General features: G+C 37.2%; 1 protein-coding gene and 1 long non-coding RNA gene across 4 annotated transcripts in view; one reads left to right on the top strand and one right to left on the bottom strand.

Moving 5' to 3' along the window:
- Positions 1–195: 195 nt before the first annotated feature.
- LOC121637846 (adhesion G protein-coupled receptor E5) lies at positions 196–17,165 on the bottom strand. 3 transcript variants are annotated; one of them, XM_041982169.1, is made up of 18 exons: positions 16,579–17,165; positions 13,054–13,131; positions 12,526–12,675; positions 12,309–12,440; positions 10,616–10,759; positions 10,091–10,134; positions 9,830–9,940; positions 8,931–9,084; positions 8,699–8,818; positions 8,435–8,625; positions 7,961–8,128; positions 7,167–7,361; positions 6,091–6,308; positions 5,723–5,881; positions 4,670–4,838; positions 3,833–3,937; positions 3,131–3,208; positions 196–2,381 (listed from the first exon to the last, which is right to left on the bottom strand). In XM_041982169.1, exons 1-17 carry the CDS (start codon positions 16,607–16,609, stop codon positions 3,158–3,160), a joined length of 2,220 nt encoding a protein of 739 aa, XP_041838103.1. In that variant the 5' UTR covers positions 16,610–17,165; the 3' UTR covers positions 196–2,381; positions 3,131–3,157. The 3 variants fall into 3 exon arrangements, with proteins under 3 accessions (XP_041838103.1, XP_041838105.1, XP_041838104.1); XM_041982171.1 differs by lacking the exon at positions 3,131–3,208 and having other exon boundaries at positions 196–2,390; positions 3,836–3,937; positions 16,579–17,164; XM_041982170.1 differs by lacking the exon at positions 3,131–3,208 and having other exon boundaries at positions 3,836–3,937; positions 16,579–17,164.
- LOC121637912 overlaps positions 13,308–19,098 on the top strand; it is a 19,822-nt gene continuing 14,031 nt past the window's right edge. Inside the window, exon 1 of the long non-coding RNA XR_006009964.1 lies at positions 13,308–13,318. This is a non-coding gene — a long non-coding RNA (uncharacterized LOC121637912). The remainder of the gene's footprint in view (positions 13,319–19,098) is intronic.

The following is a 19,098-nucleotide window of genomic DNA, read 5'->3' as shown; positions in this document are numbered from 1 at the left end:
CATATCTCTTACGTCACAGCAGCGAGTGTGACTCTTTAGCCCTGGAGGCAAAATGTCATAGTTTTGTAGTTTTGTAAAAAGGCCTACTGCAGTTTTAGTTTTACATGCTTTTTATGTGTGTGCAACAGTTGGTGGGTGAGAACTTTTGTATAGAAGACAGACTCAATCTTAATAACAAACACTCTTAACTGTCAATTAAAATTAACATTAAGAATAAGAAAACTTTTATTAGTCCCTCAGTGGGAAAATTGCATTACCGTCTACATAAACATCCGGAAGCTTTCTAACAACTGACTGAGACTCATGTCAGCAAAAACATTCATGAAGAAGATTTTCCAGATGAAGTAGAAGCTTTAATTAATTTTGTGGTGAATATTTTCAGAAAAAACAGTACCAAATAGTATACAAGACAAAGTACAAAAATAAGCAAATAAAACTATAGTCTATCATAATAACAAGGATTTTTACATTCACAAAAAAACGCAAAATGCATTTTGCTTTTTTCACATAAAAAACGTCAAATAAAATCAGAGGTTTTGATGATCATAAAAAGTGCAGTCCCACTTATGAAGCCAAGAATAGCTCATCTATTCAAAACAATTATCAGGAATTTAAATCTCAACAAAGTGTAAGACAAAACCAAATCTTTCCTTTTTTTCCAGTTATCATCTTTCTCAGATCTTTTTTTTTTTTTTTTACCCATGTTAGTAAATTTAGAGATATGAAAATATCCATTCAAGGCTCTATAAGAGAGACTGCTCCTCAAGTGTTCATGATTTTTGAGTGAACATGTGCTGATCATCATTTTTACAATAGAAAAGTGCAATAAAATATTCAAACTCATGTCTGGACAGATCCCATTACTGTTGAGGCTCTCATTTCAGGGATGAGACTTCAACCTTACAGTAAGTAACATTGCATGAAAGCACAGGCAAACGGCTATAATAAGAACACATTACACAAATCCACATTTATTGGATAAACAATTTGATTGCAGGAAGCTGAAGGCTTATCAGAAGGGTGGGTCTGTTTTTGTTAATTGCCCATAGAGTCATTTTGTCCCAAATTTGTTTGCTTGGTTTACAATACCAAGAATAAAAACTACAATCATCAAATATACTACTTAAAAAAAAGAGCACAGCTCAATTGTAAACCAAGTTGTATCCCTTAAAGATAGCCACAAGTGATTAAAAAATCACTCATTTTGTTTGAAACCAAAGCAACAACTGGACGCCACATGGAAACTTTCATTTGCTTTCTCATTACAACATACTGTTAAATACAGTTCATGTAAACAAAAAGCATACCCACCCTTACTTTAACATTTAACATGTATATAAAATACAGTGCAAACTACTTGCTCGTGCTCATACTGTATGTATATAGAGTAGACTGCTACTGTTTGCACTTTTAAATAAATACATATAAAACAAGTCAAATTTTCCATCACTTTGAAGGGAATACAGCTTATATGATTGTGATATGTTCTCCATCCACTGAAGAGTGACTCAAGTGGTTTCACTTTTATCTAAAAAGTTCATGAATAAACACTTTAACTTTGGTTTCTTTTTGCCAATTGAACCATTTACTCCTAAATAAAAATGTCATTTTTCACACAGCTTGATCTTCAGGGAATGTCAAAGAAGACTATTTACTCAAAAGAATTAAGTAAATGAAAAAATTGCCTGTATTACTATTGACTGGTAGATATTACCAGACTACTTACTTTAATAGATCTAGGTACAGTATGGTTTTTAGTTCTACAAAATAGTAATAATAAATTAAAATAAAATTTATAAAATTGGTCCCATTAGCTTAATAAACTATAAAAATCTCAAAATAAAAAATATCTGAAAATATTCAAATAAAATGTTATAACTAGAGCCACATTAATTGCAGCAGCTCACAAAATATCTAACCTGTGAGACTAAAGATAAACACCAACCTGCAGGCCCTCAGTACCAAATAATGAAAATAATTTTGAAAATTATTTCCTTAAGTTTCAGAGGTAATATTGTCCTGTTTGAAATAATCTCAGCACAAGGATGTGCATCTCAAACGTAACGGCCAAATCCTCATAATAAGGGGAGATTTTGTAGTAGCTATGTCCGTCAATTTTATACACTCTCTCCCCTTTTCTGACTTTCAGTTTTTTAACCTTTGGTGGGCACAAAATGGTAGTTTGAGGTGTCACTGATTTAACAACACACCAGAAGAGAATTTAAACTGGTTTGCAGGTAATAAACTTGATTACTCATACATTTCAATTGGAAGTGAGTCACACCTTTATCCAAAACAGACTGGAGGTGTAATAGTCTGTCTTTGAAGTATCATAACCTTCATATTTGGGATTCTCCTGTGTGCTGTCCAGTCCGAGATCCCTAAAGGGAGACAAACCATGTCATGAGAAACAGAGTCATCATTTAAGCAAAAATAACTAAAATGGGATCAGCTTAGATTAAAATTTTGTTTTTAATTTATTGTTTTGTTTGTTCTTTTGTTATTATTCATAGGACACTGTTATGTGGCTTAAAAACAAAATAAAACATACATTCTTTTGAAATTGACCAGGAACAAGGACCAGATTGAAAATGAGTGGAAAAGGCAATGTCCAAAAGAAAACTTTTCTTCAGAAAACCTTGATAATTGTTGCCAAATACCATTTAAAAATGTCTGGCTCTTCAGTGGATGCAGCATAAAGAGAAATGAAGACTTTCGTGCAAAACTGGACTGAAACATGTTTGCAGACCAATCACAGCCACAATGCGGCAACAGCACTTCTCAACGATCAGAGGCGGGTCTGGAAAATTTCGGATGGGGAAGAGGGCACAGGAAATAGGGTGGCACATGTAGACATGAGGCAGTTGGCGAGATGATACTCTTTAGTGTTGATGTAGAAGATACAGAAGTACATTACATGCTGCATTCACTTGCACTTGGACATCTGAGTTTTACCCTGGTAGAGGAGTAAAACGCTCTAGAGTTCTTAGGGTGGGGGGGCAACTCCCTGAATACCAATCCTCTAAGTCAAATCTGGTGATATGGCACCTTCCACCTTGGCTGTGCTGAGGTACGAGTGCTGCTATTTGTGCTCCAGAGCATAACTTTAGGGATACATTCGGAAAATTACCTTTCGATTCTCGATTCACAGTTTTGTTCAAAGTATTGCTGCTCCCCTCTCCTCATTATTTTCCAGCATGGCTTTCTGCAGCAGGAGAATAAATGACAATACATGGCATCTCTAGATATTTCTGTCTGGCTGTGAACTGTCAGTTTTTTTTTATTTTTTTCCACAGCAGCTGTATCACTTATGATTTCGTTTATGATGCCAAATTAAAATAAATGTTGCTTAAGATTTGGTGGCCCTGGCCAATACCAATATTCAAAAAGAGAAATGGTGAAAATAAACAAGATGGTGATTGGCTGGAAAGGGGGAGAAAGATGGATTAGCTTTAGTTAAAAGAGCTGAAGAATAAATCAGGAGGAGAATAATAAATCAATGAATCGAATGAATAAAATAGTATTTTCCGTTTGTTTAAACATTTATGTTTCATAGCACAAACACTCTTCAACACTTTGCCTCTTTCTCAGATTTTATATGAATACAACTGAAGTGCAGCTTTATTCTCAATGGCGTGGCTTCATTTCTTTCTTGGTGGTGCAGTCAAAGTTGACTTTTTCTGAATGTGAATGTGCAGGAACTGTCTTAAACTTGGGATTTCTTCCAACAACGTTAAAGAATGCCCCTAGTTTAGGACCTTCCACTACAGAAAGTCATTGAATGTTCTGACTTTCCAACTGTTTTTATGTAGCACAGACAAAAAAACATACATACCTGTGACTGACTGCTGGAGGGATTGGTGGTGCTGAGGTCCGAGTATCTCTTCTTTTGTGGTGTGCAGATACATGAGAAGAAATTTGCATATTCTTCTCTCACCTGCAGAGGGCAGCAGAACACCAGTAAAACAATCTGTAACTACCAAACGTACTAACAATAACATACATGCAATCTACTTGTCATGAATATTTTCCCGTATTCTACGTTTTAAATTAAATCATTTTAAACCAGTCATCAGACTTCTGCCAAGCCATAGGGTCACTCACCTGAGAAAATACCCAAAAGGCCAGACAGTCCACTCAGTTACAAACCCCATTTTCACATGCTTGTGTATACTTCATTCAAATACCACTACCTATTCCCATAATCAGGATAGATGCCACATCTTATTTACAAGTCTTGACCCTGGAAACATACCCTTAGACACCAGGATGAAACAAATGCTATAATAATCGTAGTTAAAAATTAGAGAAAAATTACATTTTCTCTAATGGCAGCGGTCTGGGTTAGTTGTTAGTATTAACATTGACATACACATGATCATGACGGATGGAGGAAAATGTATATTCATGAAGAGAATTACAATGGTGAACTGGATCATTCCCAAAATGTGATCACTTGTTCTTTTTCCATTTCTTAGATTTCCTGAAAATTTAATGAAAAATTTGTCCATAACTTTTTGAGTTATATTGCCAACAGAGAGACAGAAAAACCAACGCTGCCGAAAACATAAACTCAGGCTAGGCAAAGGCAATGATTTAATCTAACACGTTAATATTAAACTTTGCCACAAGTCCACACCCAGCTTTACTCTCACACACTGGATCCTACCTGTTTAGACAGCAGGCAGTGCATGACAAAGACCAGAGCACCCTGCAGGCTGTTTAGGATTGTGAAAATATATTCCACCGCTGGCAAGCCCGCTTGAAACAGGAAGGCCCCAAACACCCACATGAGACCCAGTATACACATCTGGGCTATGGCGGTTACTGTGAAAGCTCTGCAGGGGATAAACGATAATGGAACATAAGGAAAAACAGATAGAGCATGGTAAAAGATTACACACTGCACATTCAGTTAATTATTACATGTCTCAAAAACCCCTGGGGATTAAATAAAAAGAAAAATGCTCAAAGAAGCTACAGAATAAACAGTTCCAATAACTGTCTGTTGAAAGTTAGTTGTAGATAAAAAGATAAGGCAAATTAGAGATATAAAATATGAGATTAAAGAGAACAAGCTATTTAAAAAAAAAACAGTCCCTAGCATTGTGCTCATACACTGCATGCTCTCTTTATATTATTCACTGAGCCAATGTATTCACTTTTTTATATGAAGATGAAGGTTTAAACTCAGCTCTTCAGAATCAGATGGTGAGTCAACCATCTAGCCACTTTAAAACAAAAAAAATGTAATGTGTGGGCTGGTTGCTCATTTCTCTACCCAAAGAAACATCTTGATTTTAGTTTATAAGGGTTCATCAAACTAAAGAAACTTCTCTCTACTCAGTTTTTGCTGAGGAAGTTCCAAATTCCTTGGATAAATCATTGATTAATGAGCCGATACATTGCATGATGGATACTTTTTAATTAAGATGTGCTTTGCAGCTGCATACTTTGGAGTTTCTACTGCATTAGTTGAGTAGAAAAATAAGCATAGACAGGACTGGAGGGGGACATCCATTTTTTGAAAAAAAAATTCCCTGAATATTTTTTCACATTCTTTCCATTAAAGCATTTCTCTACAGTGAAGCTACTCCACTAAATCTTCATCCTCTTTTTCAGTTGTACAATGGACATATGTTACCTAACAAATGGAAGAAAAAAAAAGGCTGCAAGACCCTTACTGTTACATATGCACACATCCATAAATATAAGGACTGACTTGATTTTGTGCAGCTTGGAGAGGTCTGGGTTTAGGCTGGCGAACTTCTGGGCGAGTTTCCAGACAGTGATGATGAAGAAAAAGACGTTGAGTATGACGATGAAGCAAACAGGGCCAAAGAAGCTCCAGATAAGGCCATTGTCGAGGGACAGCCAGCAGCTAGGTTTAGGAGGAAGGAAATGTTTACGTCACTGATTGACAAGAGCAATATTGTGTTAACCACTAATGCCATCACAATGACGCAAACATCAATGTGGTAACGTTTACAAAAACAAATATACTTCCCACAGTGTTTTGTCTCAGGTTTGCTCTTCGACACAACAAACAAGAAGAAATTTATTTAATTTTTGCTTCCCTTAAACACTTACTGGTGGGGAGTTCCGTATCCCTCTGGTCTTATGATGGCAGATATAACGACGATAGCAAGAGGTGTGCCGTAGCCAGCGGCAAACAGGTACAGGGGCCGAACGGTGGCGTTGAACACCAGGACGACCATGCGATATAGCTGCACTCCTTCTAACAGCATCCAGGTGATCACACCCAAGAAGAAGAAATGGAGCGCCCCTGCAACAAACTTACAGCCGCCCTGTGATGCAGAGAATTACAGTTCAGAGAGGATGGAGCTCACGAGGACAGGACTTTCAGATTAAATGATCAATATAGATCAGTGGGAGGAGAAGTAGATTTCTCATTTTATTTTACATAAAACAGGTATTGCATTACATTACATATGTCATGCTTTCTAAATTTTTTGAGTACATTTTTAAATACAAAAGAAGTTCATTTTGGAAGACCTTTCCTTCTTGCTACTTGTGCTTTTCCTCTGCTATTCCCTGCTTTCCCACGCTGTCAAAACTTCCACATTCATTATGAAGTCACTGCTCTGGTCCATTGGCCTTGCTGCTTCCTCTCTTACCCAACCAATCTTCTTTTCTCATTTCACTTCTGTCTTTCTATTTCCAGACCACGCGTCACACGCGTCACGTTTGATGGCAAGACAGGAATAAGAATGTGTTGCTAGAAGCTTTGCACGGAGCAAGATGTTGCAGTGGCTTGTTTCCAGGTAATGAAAGCAATAGTCTTTATGTCATGGAATTCTGCATTCGCAGAGCTTCAGTCATACGTTTTATTTTGCATTTCAACCAATAAATCATTCCTGAATGCAACAAAGAAATTTTAATTGCATTTTGGCAACAGATGTTTTAGTTGTCAAATAATTCATAAGCTATGACTAAATCCTCCACCCATTAATGACACAAGAAGATGCTTTGAATATTTAATGAATTACCAAATGAAGTCCAACTTTTTGGTGTTCTTGGGAATTTGGGAATATAAACACCACAAAGGCTGGAACATGTTCACCAGTTGTAAACATAAATTCTTATGAGAGATAAATTCAGCAGTCAGCATAACTTGAGTCACACATCCTTGTAATTTAACTTACCTCAGGTTTAGTTTGAGAAATTCCCGCCAGGAAAATGAGGTCAGCCATGAAGAGGCAGATACAGAGGTGCAGGTGAATGGTGGTGCGGGTCCCTTGTATGGAGCGGCAAAACTTAAATGTCAGGATGCTCAGAATAAGACAGAGAAGCGAGATGGCAAGTCCCAGCTTAGTCACCACCATCAGTCCAAAGTTCGGCTGGAAGAGAAGATATTTTATGCTCTAATAACTGAATTCTATTACATTTAATTTACTTTATTTATTGCTCCAAATCACAACAAAAATCATAATTATACACTTTAGTGGGAAAATAAACAAGTTCAATACAAAAGCCAAGCAGACAAAAACTAGCTCAAAGATTAATTTCTCAGTAATGACAAACAGGAAGAAAGATGCAGCCAAAAACCATAACAAGGACACACTGTCTGTTCTTTACATGCTTAACGCTAGTGTTTGGACAACCACAAAGGAAGTCACATGCTGGTAAGCAGCAGAGTGTTACCATCAGGAGAATATGTGTTACTTAAGTACTAAAGAAAAAAATGGCGTCATGACAACCCATTTAAACGGGACTAGTGTAGCTGCAAAACCTAAATAAACCACAGATTCATCTGTCACAATGTTATTTCAAAGTATAGGTTGGTACAGCTTGTATTTGTATCAACAAGCAAATTAAAGATGCAAATTGAATAAAAGGTTTAAAAAAAACTACAGAAACTCTACAGCTTAAATATTTTAAGACTAAATGTCAGCACATTATTTCGATTTCTGTTAAGGTTTGGGTATATATTACTTACCTCCATGGGGTAAAGGGCCATAAGCACAGCAAAGCTGCTCAGATGTTTGCATGTACACACAGTGTGTGTGGCATTGGACTGCTGCTGAGAGCAACCATCTGTGGACCAGGCACCTTTCTCTTTCCAATAGGCGCAGATGTAGCTCAGCTCCGGCGACTCCTTTATATCCTAATGCACAAACCCAAATCCAAAATCTCAAAGACAGGCTGTATGTTTTATTTATATCTGCATGTAATTTTAAAGACTGCTCTTAACCTTCTTAGTAAAAAGCCTCAAAAGATGTTTTGCAGTTATAATATAGTTAAGATCTGTAATTAAAGTCAAAAAGAGCCAAAGGATGGATTTGAAGTTTAGCTGAGTAGAACATATTATAAACATTGGGTTTATTAGGATGTATTTCAATAGTAATGATTAAAAAAAAACAAAAAAAACAATGAGCTCACTGGTTAAAGTTGGACTATAAGGTGTGACTACCTGTAGATGTCTGAAAGTGATGTTGACAGGGTGGCTTAGATTCTGAGTGGATGGGTTAGAAACCACAACAGACACAACTTTGGAGAAGATCTGGAAGGATGGTCCCGGTTCTTGTTGTTCAAGCTCCTCAAAAGACCTGTTCACAGATCCCTCAAGGTTCTTGTAGCTCAACAATCCAGCCATAGCAAACCCTTTAAAAGATACTCAGTCATGTTAGGCTGTTGATGTAAAGTGTTACTTATTCATAACAGAAGAGGAGTTTACCTGGATATGCTCCCGTCCCAGCTGCTGCCGTCCAGTCAGTGCTGAGGCTAGCATGGTCATTGGTCAAATGAATTGCTCCAGTTGGTCGGGTCATTCCTCTTTGAACAGCAATCTCTGCATCTATTTAAGCAAACATGACCAGAAAGAATCTTAGTCCCCTAAAAGTGAATCAGCGTGTAACCTTTTTCAGATGTGCAAATCTGAGTTGAGATTATGGGGTCAGGCTTCTTACCTGTCTGGGTGGTCTCTATCTTGGTTTTGTTGTGTATTAGCTGAGGACCAATCAGTAAAATAGAGTTCTCCACAGCACCGAGCAGCTCAGTCACACCTTCACTGCTGTCCACAGGTCCAGGAGACAGGATCGAATCGGTCGCTGTGAGAAGTTTCTGTCCGAAGTGCACATGAAAAATACCATTAAATTTCAATGTTCTTCAAAATGTTGTCACTTAATTTGTTTTAACTGCGTTATTCAGTCTATTTATTTTGCAGGTGGGGGATGAATCTATATGATGGATAACTCTAGTTCCAGCCACAAAGAGGCTTCCACTCAGCTTTTCTGTTTTTTCTCACTTACAGTGCCAGTCAAAAGTTTGGACACACGTTCCCATTAGATTTAATCAGTAAGTTTGTCCACATTTTTGACTGGTACTGTACATCCAAAATGGATCAAAACATGTTGTAAAAATATTTATTTTTCTTTATTTTTTATTTTTATTTTAAGGATCTTCTGCTCAAAATGTGTCCAGCTAACATTTATTTTCTTATTCTATTAAAAATATATTTTTGTTGTGTCTAAACAACCCACACAAATGGATTAGTAGATTTTAAAAAATACACACCCTTTGAGGCGTGAATAAAGTAAAAACTGAAGCCTCTTTTTTATACTCCTAAGTCTCTAACGTTTAGCAGTGTTGGGCAATTGTGAGCTCAATATTATAGTTTAGCCCAACTACATACTTTAGCCTGAGAAATTGTTCCCTTTTAACTTGAATATCTGCAGTTTCTCTTTCATATAGATCCCCTTGCAGGAAAAAAAAAAGCATCTCAACTTTGTGGTGGAAACTTCTGGTTGGGCTGACACATGATTTGCATGTGGTGTCGGTAAGTTTGTGTTTTGTATCCATTTCTGACCTCTAGCAACGCTTCTCCATCAGCCTTCTTTTCATCAGAAGTGGTGGGGTTGGACAGAGTCAAACAGCTGTTTCTCATCATGGACAACATGTCTGCCAGGCCTCCGAGCAACTGGGAATCACAGACAGAAGGAATAAAGAGACTATTCAACTTTTTTGGGTTAACATTAGTCAAACCCTTGATGTTCCTTTTATGCATTATTTAAGTAGTCAGTAGTTGTGATTTCTGCAGTCAGTAGCTGTTCACTCGTCACACACTTACTTGCATAGGCTTGTTGTCCACACTGAATCTGCCACAGCTGAGCTCTAGATAAAACAAAGCCAAACATTTATATTAACATCATGCCAGTTGACTCTTGAACTCGACTGCAACATTTGCTTAAATCAGAGAAATCTGACAGAATCATTAAAAATTAGGCACTGAACAGCATCTGATCGGCATTTTCTTGTGAGACACCGCAGACCCCTGGAATTTTATTAGTCAGCACAAAAACAAGAGTTAAAGGCAGTGGAGAGTGTTCACAACAGAAAGGGAACAGAGATACGCTGGATAAAAGATAATAAAACTCCAGGAGATAAAGTCTAGCCAAGAAACAGATTAATTCTTTTTCTCTGCCCTGCTAAGTAAAAAGGTCAGTTTTAGGTGTCACTGTGTAACTGTGCCGACAGCAATCCACCACAACGAGACATTTTCAGAAGGATTTGCAACAAAAGAATTGAAATTAAGAGGGAATAAAAGCACATTTGACAGCAAAAGAACATTTTAAATGGTAAGTAAAGTACTTACTAGAGCATTGGGTCCTTTCATTACCATAATTGGTATATCCTGTTTCACATTTGCACCAATAACTCCCATTAGTGTTCTCACAAGAGCCTTTCTCTCCACAGATGTGTTCGTTTTTCATTTCAGCTTCCTTGCATTCATTTATATCTGTGTAAGGACAGAGCAGGAGGGATAAGTGATGACTGACATTCCTCAAGAATGACCTCTTTGATAAGGCAGGTGGATAAAAACAGAGAAGATATTTCATGAGCTCATTATTATTCACTATCGGAGAAATTTGTGGTTTGTGTGAGGGTGAATTTCTCAGTAAAATCATTTCTGAACTTTCCTGGCGTGTGCAGTTATGAGGTGTTGACTTGTTAATTAGAGATAGTGAAGATCTACAAGATACAGCCAGCGGGAAGTAAGAAAAGGCTTTGTTGGTTAAGTCAGAGTATGTTGTGGTTAAATTGTCAGGTTATATGAGGTTATGTTTTATTTTAATGCTGTCAGAGCAACAGTCAACCGCGCAGTGAGAGCAGTTTATTTATGCACCAGGCATATGTACACATTTAATCTTAACTACAGCCCATGTTCCCGTTTTCTTCTTTAACCCCTTATCAAGCGGGGTCATTTTGGCAAAAACGCCTGTAATATGACCTCTCCAAATTAGAATTACTGCTGTTATTGAACCCTCTAAATTGTTAGTACAGGCTTGGGCTCTTTGTAAAGGTAACACTCTCTAGTTTCACCCACAGCAATCAGAATCACTGTAAGTATTACTGATAAAAAGTAATACACTTTAGAACACACAGAAAAAATTTTTTTTTTGTCCTAGCCTAAAATTTTGAGACCCATCTGGATGGGAAATATTGATCTTTGACCTATAGAGAGCCCTCAAAGGTAAGGAAAGTCCTTTCCTTCCAGAAAACGTTCTGCTTTTCTGTAAAAAAGGCTATAGTGTTAGCGCTGTGGTTGTTGTGTGTCAAAATGGTTTATATCATCGGAAAGACGAGACTTTGAGCTTTCATTTGATGTGTATATTGTGGGCATTCATGACGGAGGGGCTTGCACACATGGCTGCATTGTTGTTGATTAGTAGTTATGTAGCGGGACCGGTACGTCTGCAATGTAAGAGGTTAAAGTACTTTCAACAAAAACCACACAACCCAGAGGGGGGTTTTGCTGCTGTAGCGTTATTGTATCTGTTACTTCTGCAATAAAGAAATGACTAGGCCAGTTCTTTTTCATAACTCTGCTCTGCATGTGTTATTGTTACACCATCTTCCAGCATTTATCTGAAATACTGCAGATAATTAAATTGCATGAGGTTATGTCAGAGTACATCTTTAGCTGTTTATGCATGTCATGAATGATTGTTGACATGAAAAATAGTTAAACCTGAATGCAGACAGCATATGGCAGAAAGTACTAGATCCTTATCAGGTAATAACAGCAGTAAGAACAGAAATCATCTGAGTGGGCTTTAATTTACACTTCCTGTCTGCAGCCTACACCATCACAGCCAAGTTCTTATCTTTCTTTCTTACTTTTTTTTTTTATTTTTGAATACAAATGTGTCATAAATGACCATAAAGTGACCTTTTTTTTTTAAGCTGTTAGGTGCAGTCAAAGTTAACTTTCCCAGGACAGTGCCATCCAACATGAAGTAAAAAAAAAAAAGAACACACACATACAATTAAAAACCACCACCTACCTTCACAGTTTCCAGGGCTACTGCTGTTCTTGATGTACCCAGACATGCAGATGCAGCTGTAGTTCCCAATCTGATTTTGGCAAATAGCCAAATGACCGCATGAATGTAGATTTTCAGTACATTCATTGATATCTGACAGAGTAACAAGACAACTGTTTACAGCAACTCTGGAGACACATATCACTGTCAGTGGCTTCACACATACACACACACTTACCAATGCACGGTCCTTCCACTGCTGTGAAGTTCGTTTTTCCATGATTACCCTTGTACCCACTGAGGCATTGACAGTAGTAGCTGCCATTCGTGTTGATGCAGTTTGAGTTGTTTCCACATATAGATGGTTTTTCTTCACACTCATCATAATCTGTAGTTTAATATATACATAAATAAAAGAGATTAACAGATCGATACAATTCAATATTCATTGTGTGACTAAAGCTCCACTATCCACCTTTGGGCACTTCTCTAAGTATTTTGCTGCTGCTTGCCAGCAGTTATCCTGATTTAAGAAATTAAAAAGCTTGTAACTGGCTCTGGATATGAGCTTAAATAGCAAAATTGGAAAAGTAAAAAAACAGCAACAAGAAAGAGGAACATTATCAATAAAACTATTTTCCCAGTTAATCTCCACAAAGGGGTATTTCATTACAATAACACCATTGAGTGGGAGCGTCCACACTCTCTGGTCCCTGTAGGTTCAGGTATGGAAGGACACTAAAAGGAAAGCTCAGTGAAGATTTACCCTGACATCGGTTATTAATTGATGTTTGACCGAGTCCACATTCTCTGGAGACAGATATCCACGTCGCACACACAAACCCTGCAGAGAAAGACACAAAGATCAATTACTTAAACCTCACATGTAAACTAAATAAGTTAATATATAAACCTAATCTACATGGAGGGGGGGTTCAAGCTTGCAGTCAGCGTGGCACTGGCACACCGTGGACCCTCCCTAGAACCGCCCCTCTCTACCCAGTCCAACACACCTGATTCAAATTAAATGAGTCTCTTCAACAACTTGTTGTCAAGCATGTGGACCCATTAATCTGATTCAGGTGTGCTGCAGCAGGAAACATCCAAGGCCCACAGGACAGCAGCCCTAAGGACCGACTTTTAACACCACTGCTGTGTGATCCACCTTACTCATAATAATAAATTATTTAAATGGGTGACATCTCATCTATTTTAATTATTTTGAGAATTACTGTTCTAAAATTAATTTAGTCCATAACTGTGTACCAGGTTGTAATCCTTATAGACCTTTAATTATCTAGTTGTGAAAACATAAAAAACAAAAGAAACACACACACACACACACACACACACACACACATAAGTGTCTCCATCTGGGTTAGGAGTCAAAAATGAAGTATGATGAAGTATCTACGACAATGCTGCACGTCACAGCTCATCTTTACTTTTAATTAGATCTGATTATAAACAACACAGATCAAGTCAATGTTAAAGTCCCAGCTTGATACTGCTGTGTGTTACGTCCTTATTGTGGTCTTTATTTTAACTTCCTACCTTGTGATAGACTGGAAACTGGTCTAAATTGCTTAAATTGTAGCTATGAGAAACTCCAAGCTTGTGTCATAACTCTAAACATGGAGAAAATATGCATCCAAAAGTGACGGTCTGCATACAGGCCCCTGATTGAGCCAGTATGTGATAAACTGGGAGTAATAACAGGTTGCCCACCATGGCTCTCTGAAAGTTTCCAGTTGGCAGTATGCAGCAATCATTGGTCTGTGTAATGCGGACCTCATTTTTTATGTCACTGGGAAAAAAGCTTTTTTCAGCTCCAAGTTAATGCCCACTTGCTGCTACTGTATTTTCGTTAAACAACCATCATCTTGCTAGGAACATTTGCTGTGTATGGGAATGTTTTTCTTCCTTCATTTGGTTTTAGCTTACACTCATTTCACTTTATTTCCACTTTCATTAATATTTCTCTCTTGAAGTCATGTGTACACACTCAGAGGACCCTTTTAGAACAATATTTATTGTAATTTTATCTATTTCCCCTTTTAAACTCCAGCCATGACAAACCCTCAGCAAGCTAGAAATATGTTACACATCAAAACAGAAGCATGGCAACAACCTATGACTAAGGAGTCAGTGAAATAACAAAGCAGCTACCAGTCCACATGGTGTTTAACATTCCTAGATCCCTCCGCTGTGTTTCCTTTCTTTGACCACAATGAGCCTCCTGTTAGTCCATGATGAGGCTGGAGTCCCACATTGACGCTTCAAGCAAACCAGACAGGGCTCAACAGTAGGACTGAGTGTGAGAAACACTGTGACTGAGTCTAATTACATGATGAAGTATCTGTGGATGGAAACAAGGCCCTGAATTTTTTCAGAGAGTAACTTTGTGCTCAGCTCACAGACTCCATTCACCAGTAAGCAGAATTCACTGCCTCTACTATGACTTTTCTGCCTTCTATTTCTTTGTAAACTGTGTTGCATTTCTCTGTTTCTCTTTCTGTTGCACTGAACACAGACCTAACTTTCCATTGTTACCTCTTCCCCTTTTGAAAACACATGAGCTTATTTCAGTTACTCAGATTTTCAAGACATCTAACCTTTGAAGAGATCTTAGTCAAAATAATTGTTTCGTTTTGTGGATAGTATGACTGTAGTTTCCGTCATCTTGTGTGTCTGTGTCATCTAGCAGCTACCACTAAAATGACTGATAACATCTGTGAGTGTTGTGTCTGTCTTAATATATAAAGACAGATTTTATCGACTTGATAACATCACAACTGTGAATGATACAGACATATACCCTTTTGGCAAACATACCAACATTTAAGTAAAAAAAATGACTTGTCAGGCTTAGTCTAGGGATCCTCTAATGCTGGTGATGACTTTGAAAATCCAAAAAATCCAATAATTGAAATGGAGCTCTGAGGAATTTGAACTGTTTTAGATAAGAATTCCAAAGGTGCTTCAGTCATTACATTTGAGACATATTGTTCAAACTTTTTATGCATAAGCTACGGGTATACATTTTGAAACATTGGCTGGATTACAAAGCTTATAACAAGAAAACTGTACAGGCATCACAGCAGGCATCAATGCTGTTCTTTATTTTATACCAACAGATGGTTTCCAAGAGTCAACAGTCAGTGTTTGCTTAAATAAAAAATATCATACTGTCATCAAGTCCTGTCATCGCTTCTTATTCTGTGATAATATAAAATGTAAGGTGATGTGATGATGTAGTATAGGCATACATTTAACGTTATGATGATGGTATAACCAAATTGACTCCAAACAGTTGCTTATGTACAAGGTATAATGCAACATAAATATTAATTTGTTGAGGTTTCCATTTTCTTTTAGAGCTGCATCAGATCTGTAACAACCTCTGTTAGAAAAATCCAACTCTGAACAGTTTTTTTCATTATTTACTCTGTATTTCTGTTTCTGTTCCTGTTTTTGAGAACACAGGGAACTTTTCAATTGTTAATAATATGATTTAGAAAATAATAACCAAAGAATGATGTGATCAATGAATAAAATAGACAAAACCGTACAACATATGTCTTATCTATGCTCTTAGATGACATACAATACATGCAAAGTACTGATTATTTTTCAGTACAATATAGGGACTATCCTACATACTTTGCTTCACTGTGAATAGTTGATACTTAACGTTTTGTTGCATCATCTTTGCACAACTTTAGAATAGTGGCACCTTTGTTTTAGTTTGACCAGGTGACAATATGTTTGCTGCTGTAGTTCATTTACACCCTTGCATGTTGCCACAACACTTTAATGCTCTGGATTTATGTAACTCTGACAGTCTGAGCATCCTCTCTGGACTCTGTGGACTGGTCAGTGTTTTAATGACAGTGGTTTAAGTTGCACAGTTTCTCTGACCTCAGTTTACAATCCACAACCACTGTAGAAAACACTTCTGATAAGGTGTTATCTTGGCAAAGCACGGATCCTTAGTGGGATTATCAATGTGACTTTACGTTAAAACTTCACTCTTTAAAGTTCAAAAGATGTGGTTTATAATATTTAGAAATACCAAATTAGCTGATATGCACTTAAAAACATTTCTACAACTTCACAATATCTAAGAAGGAAAACTATCAGACAAAGTTAAGTACATCAACTTAAGTGTTGGAATATTTCTAAAATTTCCCACACTTTTGGTTCTTTCTTTTTTCAGTCACCCTTCACACACCCACTGAGTCACACAGACATGCACAAAGACATAAAGTGGCTTCTCTGGTAGACTTACCAAACATTAGTAGTTTCTTCCCAAACCACATGTTGATGGCAAACAATAGTCCCGTACAAAAGAAAATCTTTAGAAAAAATACTCAATTTTATTTTAATTAAAAAGCTTAGCTCCTTTCAGGTTAAAGAAAGGTGTATCATCGAGCATAAAAGTAGTCCAAGGTTCATAACAATCCACAAAGTATTAGAGGGGACAAACAAAAAGTTATCTACAAAAAGAGCTTTCCTTTTAGAGGACTATATTTATAACTGAGGCAGAGGAAAGAAGAGTGAACCCTGACCAGCTTTCTTCTTGTCTTTGATTTAAGATTCTGTGAGCTTGCCTCGCGCTGACATTCTCCGCCCCAATCTGCTTTACTTTCTCTATTCCTCCCCCTCACTTATCTCTGTGGGTTTGTGTCCCTCACGTTGCTCTTTCTTGCTCTTTTTTCTTTCACTCCAGATCTTTTCTCGCAAACACGTTTCTCACACAGGCCCCATATCGCGTTGCTTGCACACACAAACCCCCACTCTGTCTAAGCCATTTTTCGCCTTTCCCTCTCGTACGCTTCAGTGGCCTCTATTTCAGGAGCTATTCAAAGCAGTCTCATGAGATACAGGAGAAAAAAAACGAGATAGGGGGGCTGAAGAGAGGGCGATGACTAACACTCAGTCCAAACAGCTGCTGCTGTACTTGAGTTTTGCCAGTAAGCAACGTTATATCCGCTCCAGATTCTCCACCAACTCCTTCTCTGCACCCCCCCTTCCCTCTTCAGGATTTAGCCCTTCACCCATTCCCAGCGGAAAACTAAATATTCTCATCCCCTCCAGACAACAGACTGAAGACGGATGTGAAGGATGATCTCTACAAGACCCCAATGTTTAGTTTAGATGTTATACAGACATGAACTAATAATCTAAGAAAGTTAAGACACTGTAAAAAAAAAAAAAAAAAAAATATATATATATATATATGTACATATATATATACATATATATATATATATATATATATATATAGCAAAGGAGGCCACTAATTTTTAATGACCTGAAGACCCACATATAATATGTGCAGTTCTTTGACAGTCAAAGAGGGGTGGAAAACATCCCCGAGGCCACTTTTTAATAAATTCATTGTGTTTTTTCTTTTGTTTATTTTCCTTATGTTGTGTTACTTAGTTCACAAGTTTAGCTTTTTTTGTGTTAGACAAGAGTTGATGCAGAATTGATCGAGTAATCTGATAAACAGTTTTTAATAACTTTCCAATAACTGTCTGCAAAGAGTCATCGGAAGGTAAGTTGCACAAAATTCAGGAATACACAAGCAAAACCAGACATTTTAGTCATATATGTAAAAGAAAGGTATTCAGTAATTCTCTCAACTCTATGCTGTGTTTATACTTTAATTTCCACAAGTATTGCCTGTGTTTGGTGTGTGGAGAGGCAAATAACCGATGGGTTATAGGATTAGTCATATGAGTAACATGCTCCTCCTTGATCCACTTGTAATTTCCATTCAGCAGTGATGTTTGTAAACAAATATTATTTTTGAAAGAAAGCAAAAAACTTTTTACAAAATTGTCAAACGGTGTTATTTATTTTAGTGCTTTTAGAATAAACATTTAAAAAAAATGTTGACAGAAACTCTAAAGGAATTACCTGAAAGTAATGTTTAGTTCTTCCAGATAATCTGACTCTGAACTCTGACTCACTAGTAATTAATTAGTCTAAAAAGCTGAGTGTGATAAGTAGAAAGTTCTGTTTGAACTGTTTATCTTTTAGCAGCAGATACACCAGACGTGTCAGCTGTGTTCCTGTTTAACTCTCCGTTTAACCACTTCCTTTTATTCACATTAAAAATTCACATATGCATCATTAGCTGGTGAAGAAATTCAGAACCTGATAGCTGAACTTCTGCTTGGTCTTGACCAAACAATCACCGCTGACAGGGAAGTGTGCCAACTGTCAGTTGACGTCTGCTTCGTCTGCTGCAAGTAGACACAAAAAGATTATAGAGGAAAGGACAGCAACTTTTACAAATGTGTGGAAGGAAATTGAATTAGAAAATCAGATTGAGAGGAGAGGTTGAACTAAGATAAAGACATACTTCTAACAGATTTAATTTTATATCCAAGTGCGGAGATGATCTCTGTTGTCATGGTTACTGCACTGTTTATACAACAATATCTTCTACCACAAGGTGAATGTCTTATTTTTAAGTGTGTGATGTAAATGACAAATGATGTCATGATCAGAAGCTGAGTTTCTGTTCCTGTGGTGGTGTCACACAGTATGATTTCTGTGCCAAAACCATTTTTCACAGTGAGAGAAAAGCTCCCTGATGTGACTTAATTTCTTTCCTTTTGGTCTGACATTGTCTCTCTCTGCCTTGGCTTTCTGAATCAACATCTTGACTCTCATTATTTTTCACATTTTTCATTATATTAGTGCAGACAGAGGGCCAGACAGATGGAGACAAATAAAGAGACACATGGAGACACACAAATTACACACACATGTAGGCAGGAAGAGGATGAGCTTA

Source organism: Melanotaenia boesemani, chromosome 4, assembly GCF_017639745.1.
Source record: "Melanotaenia boesemani isolate fMelBoe1 chromosome 4, fMelBoe1.pri, whole genome shotgun sequence".
Lineage (NCBI taxonomy): Eukaryota > Metazoa > Chordata > Actinopteri > Atheriniformes > Melanotaeniidae > Melanotaenia > Melanotaenia boesemani.
This window is presented reverse-complemented; position numbering and strand designations above follow the sequence as displayed.

Bases quoted from the DNA above. Each gene is read 5' to 3' on its own strand.
- LOC121637846 (XM_041982169.1), bottom strand. From the start codon at position 16,609: ATGTGGTTTGGGAAGAAACTACTAATGTTTG. The intron at 13,132-16,578 runs GTAAGTCTACCA...CTTTCTCTGCAG, and splicing joins GAAGAAACTACTAATGTTTG to GGTTTGTGTGTGCGACGTGG. The intron at 5,882-6,090 runs GTAAGTGTTTAA...TCCTAAACCTAG, and splicing joins GGATACGGAACTCCCCACCA to CTGCTGGCTGTCCCTCGACA.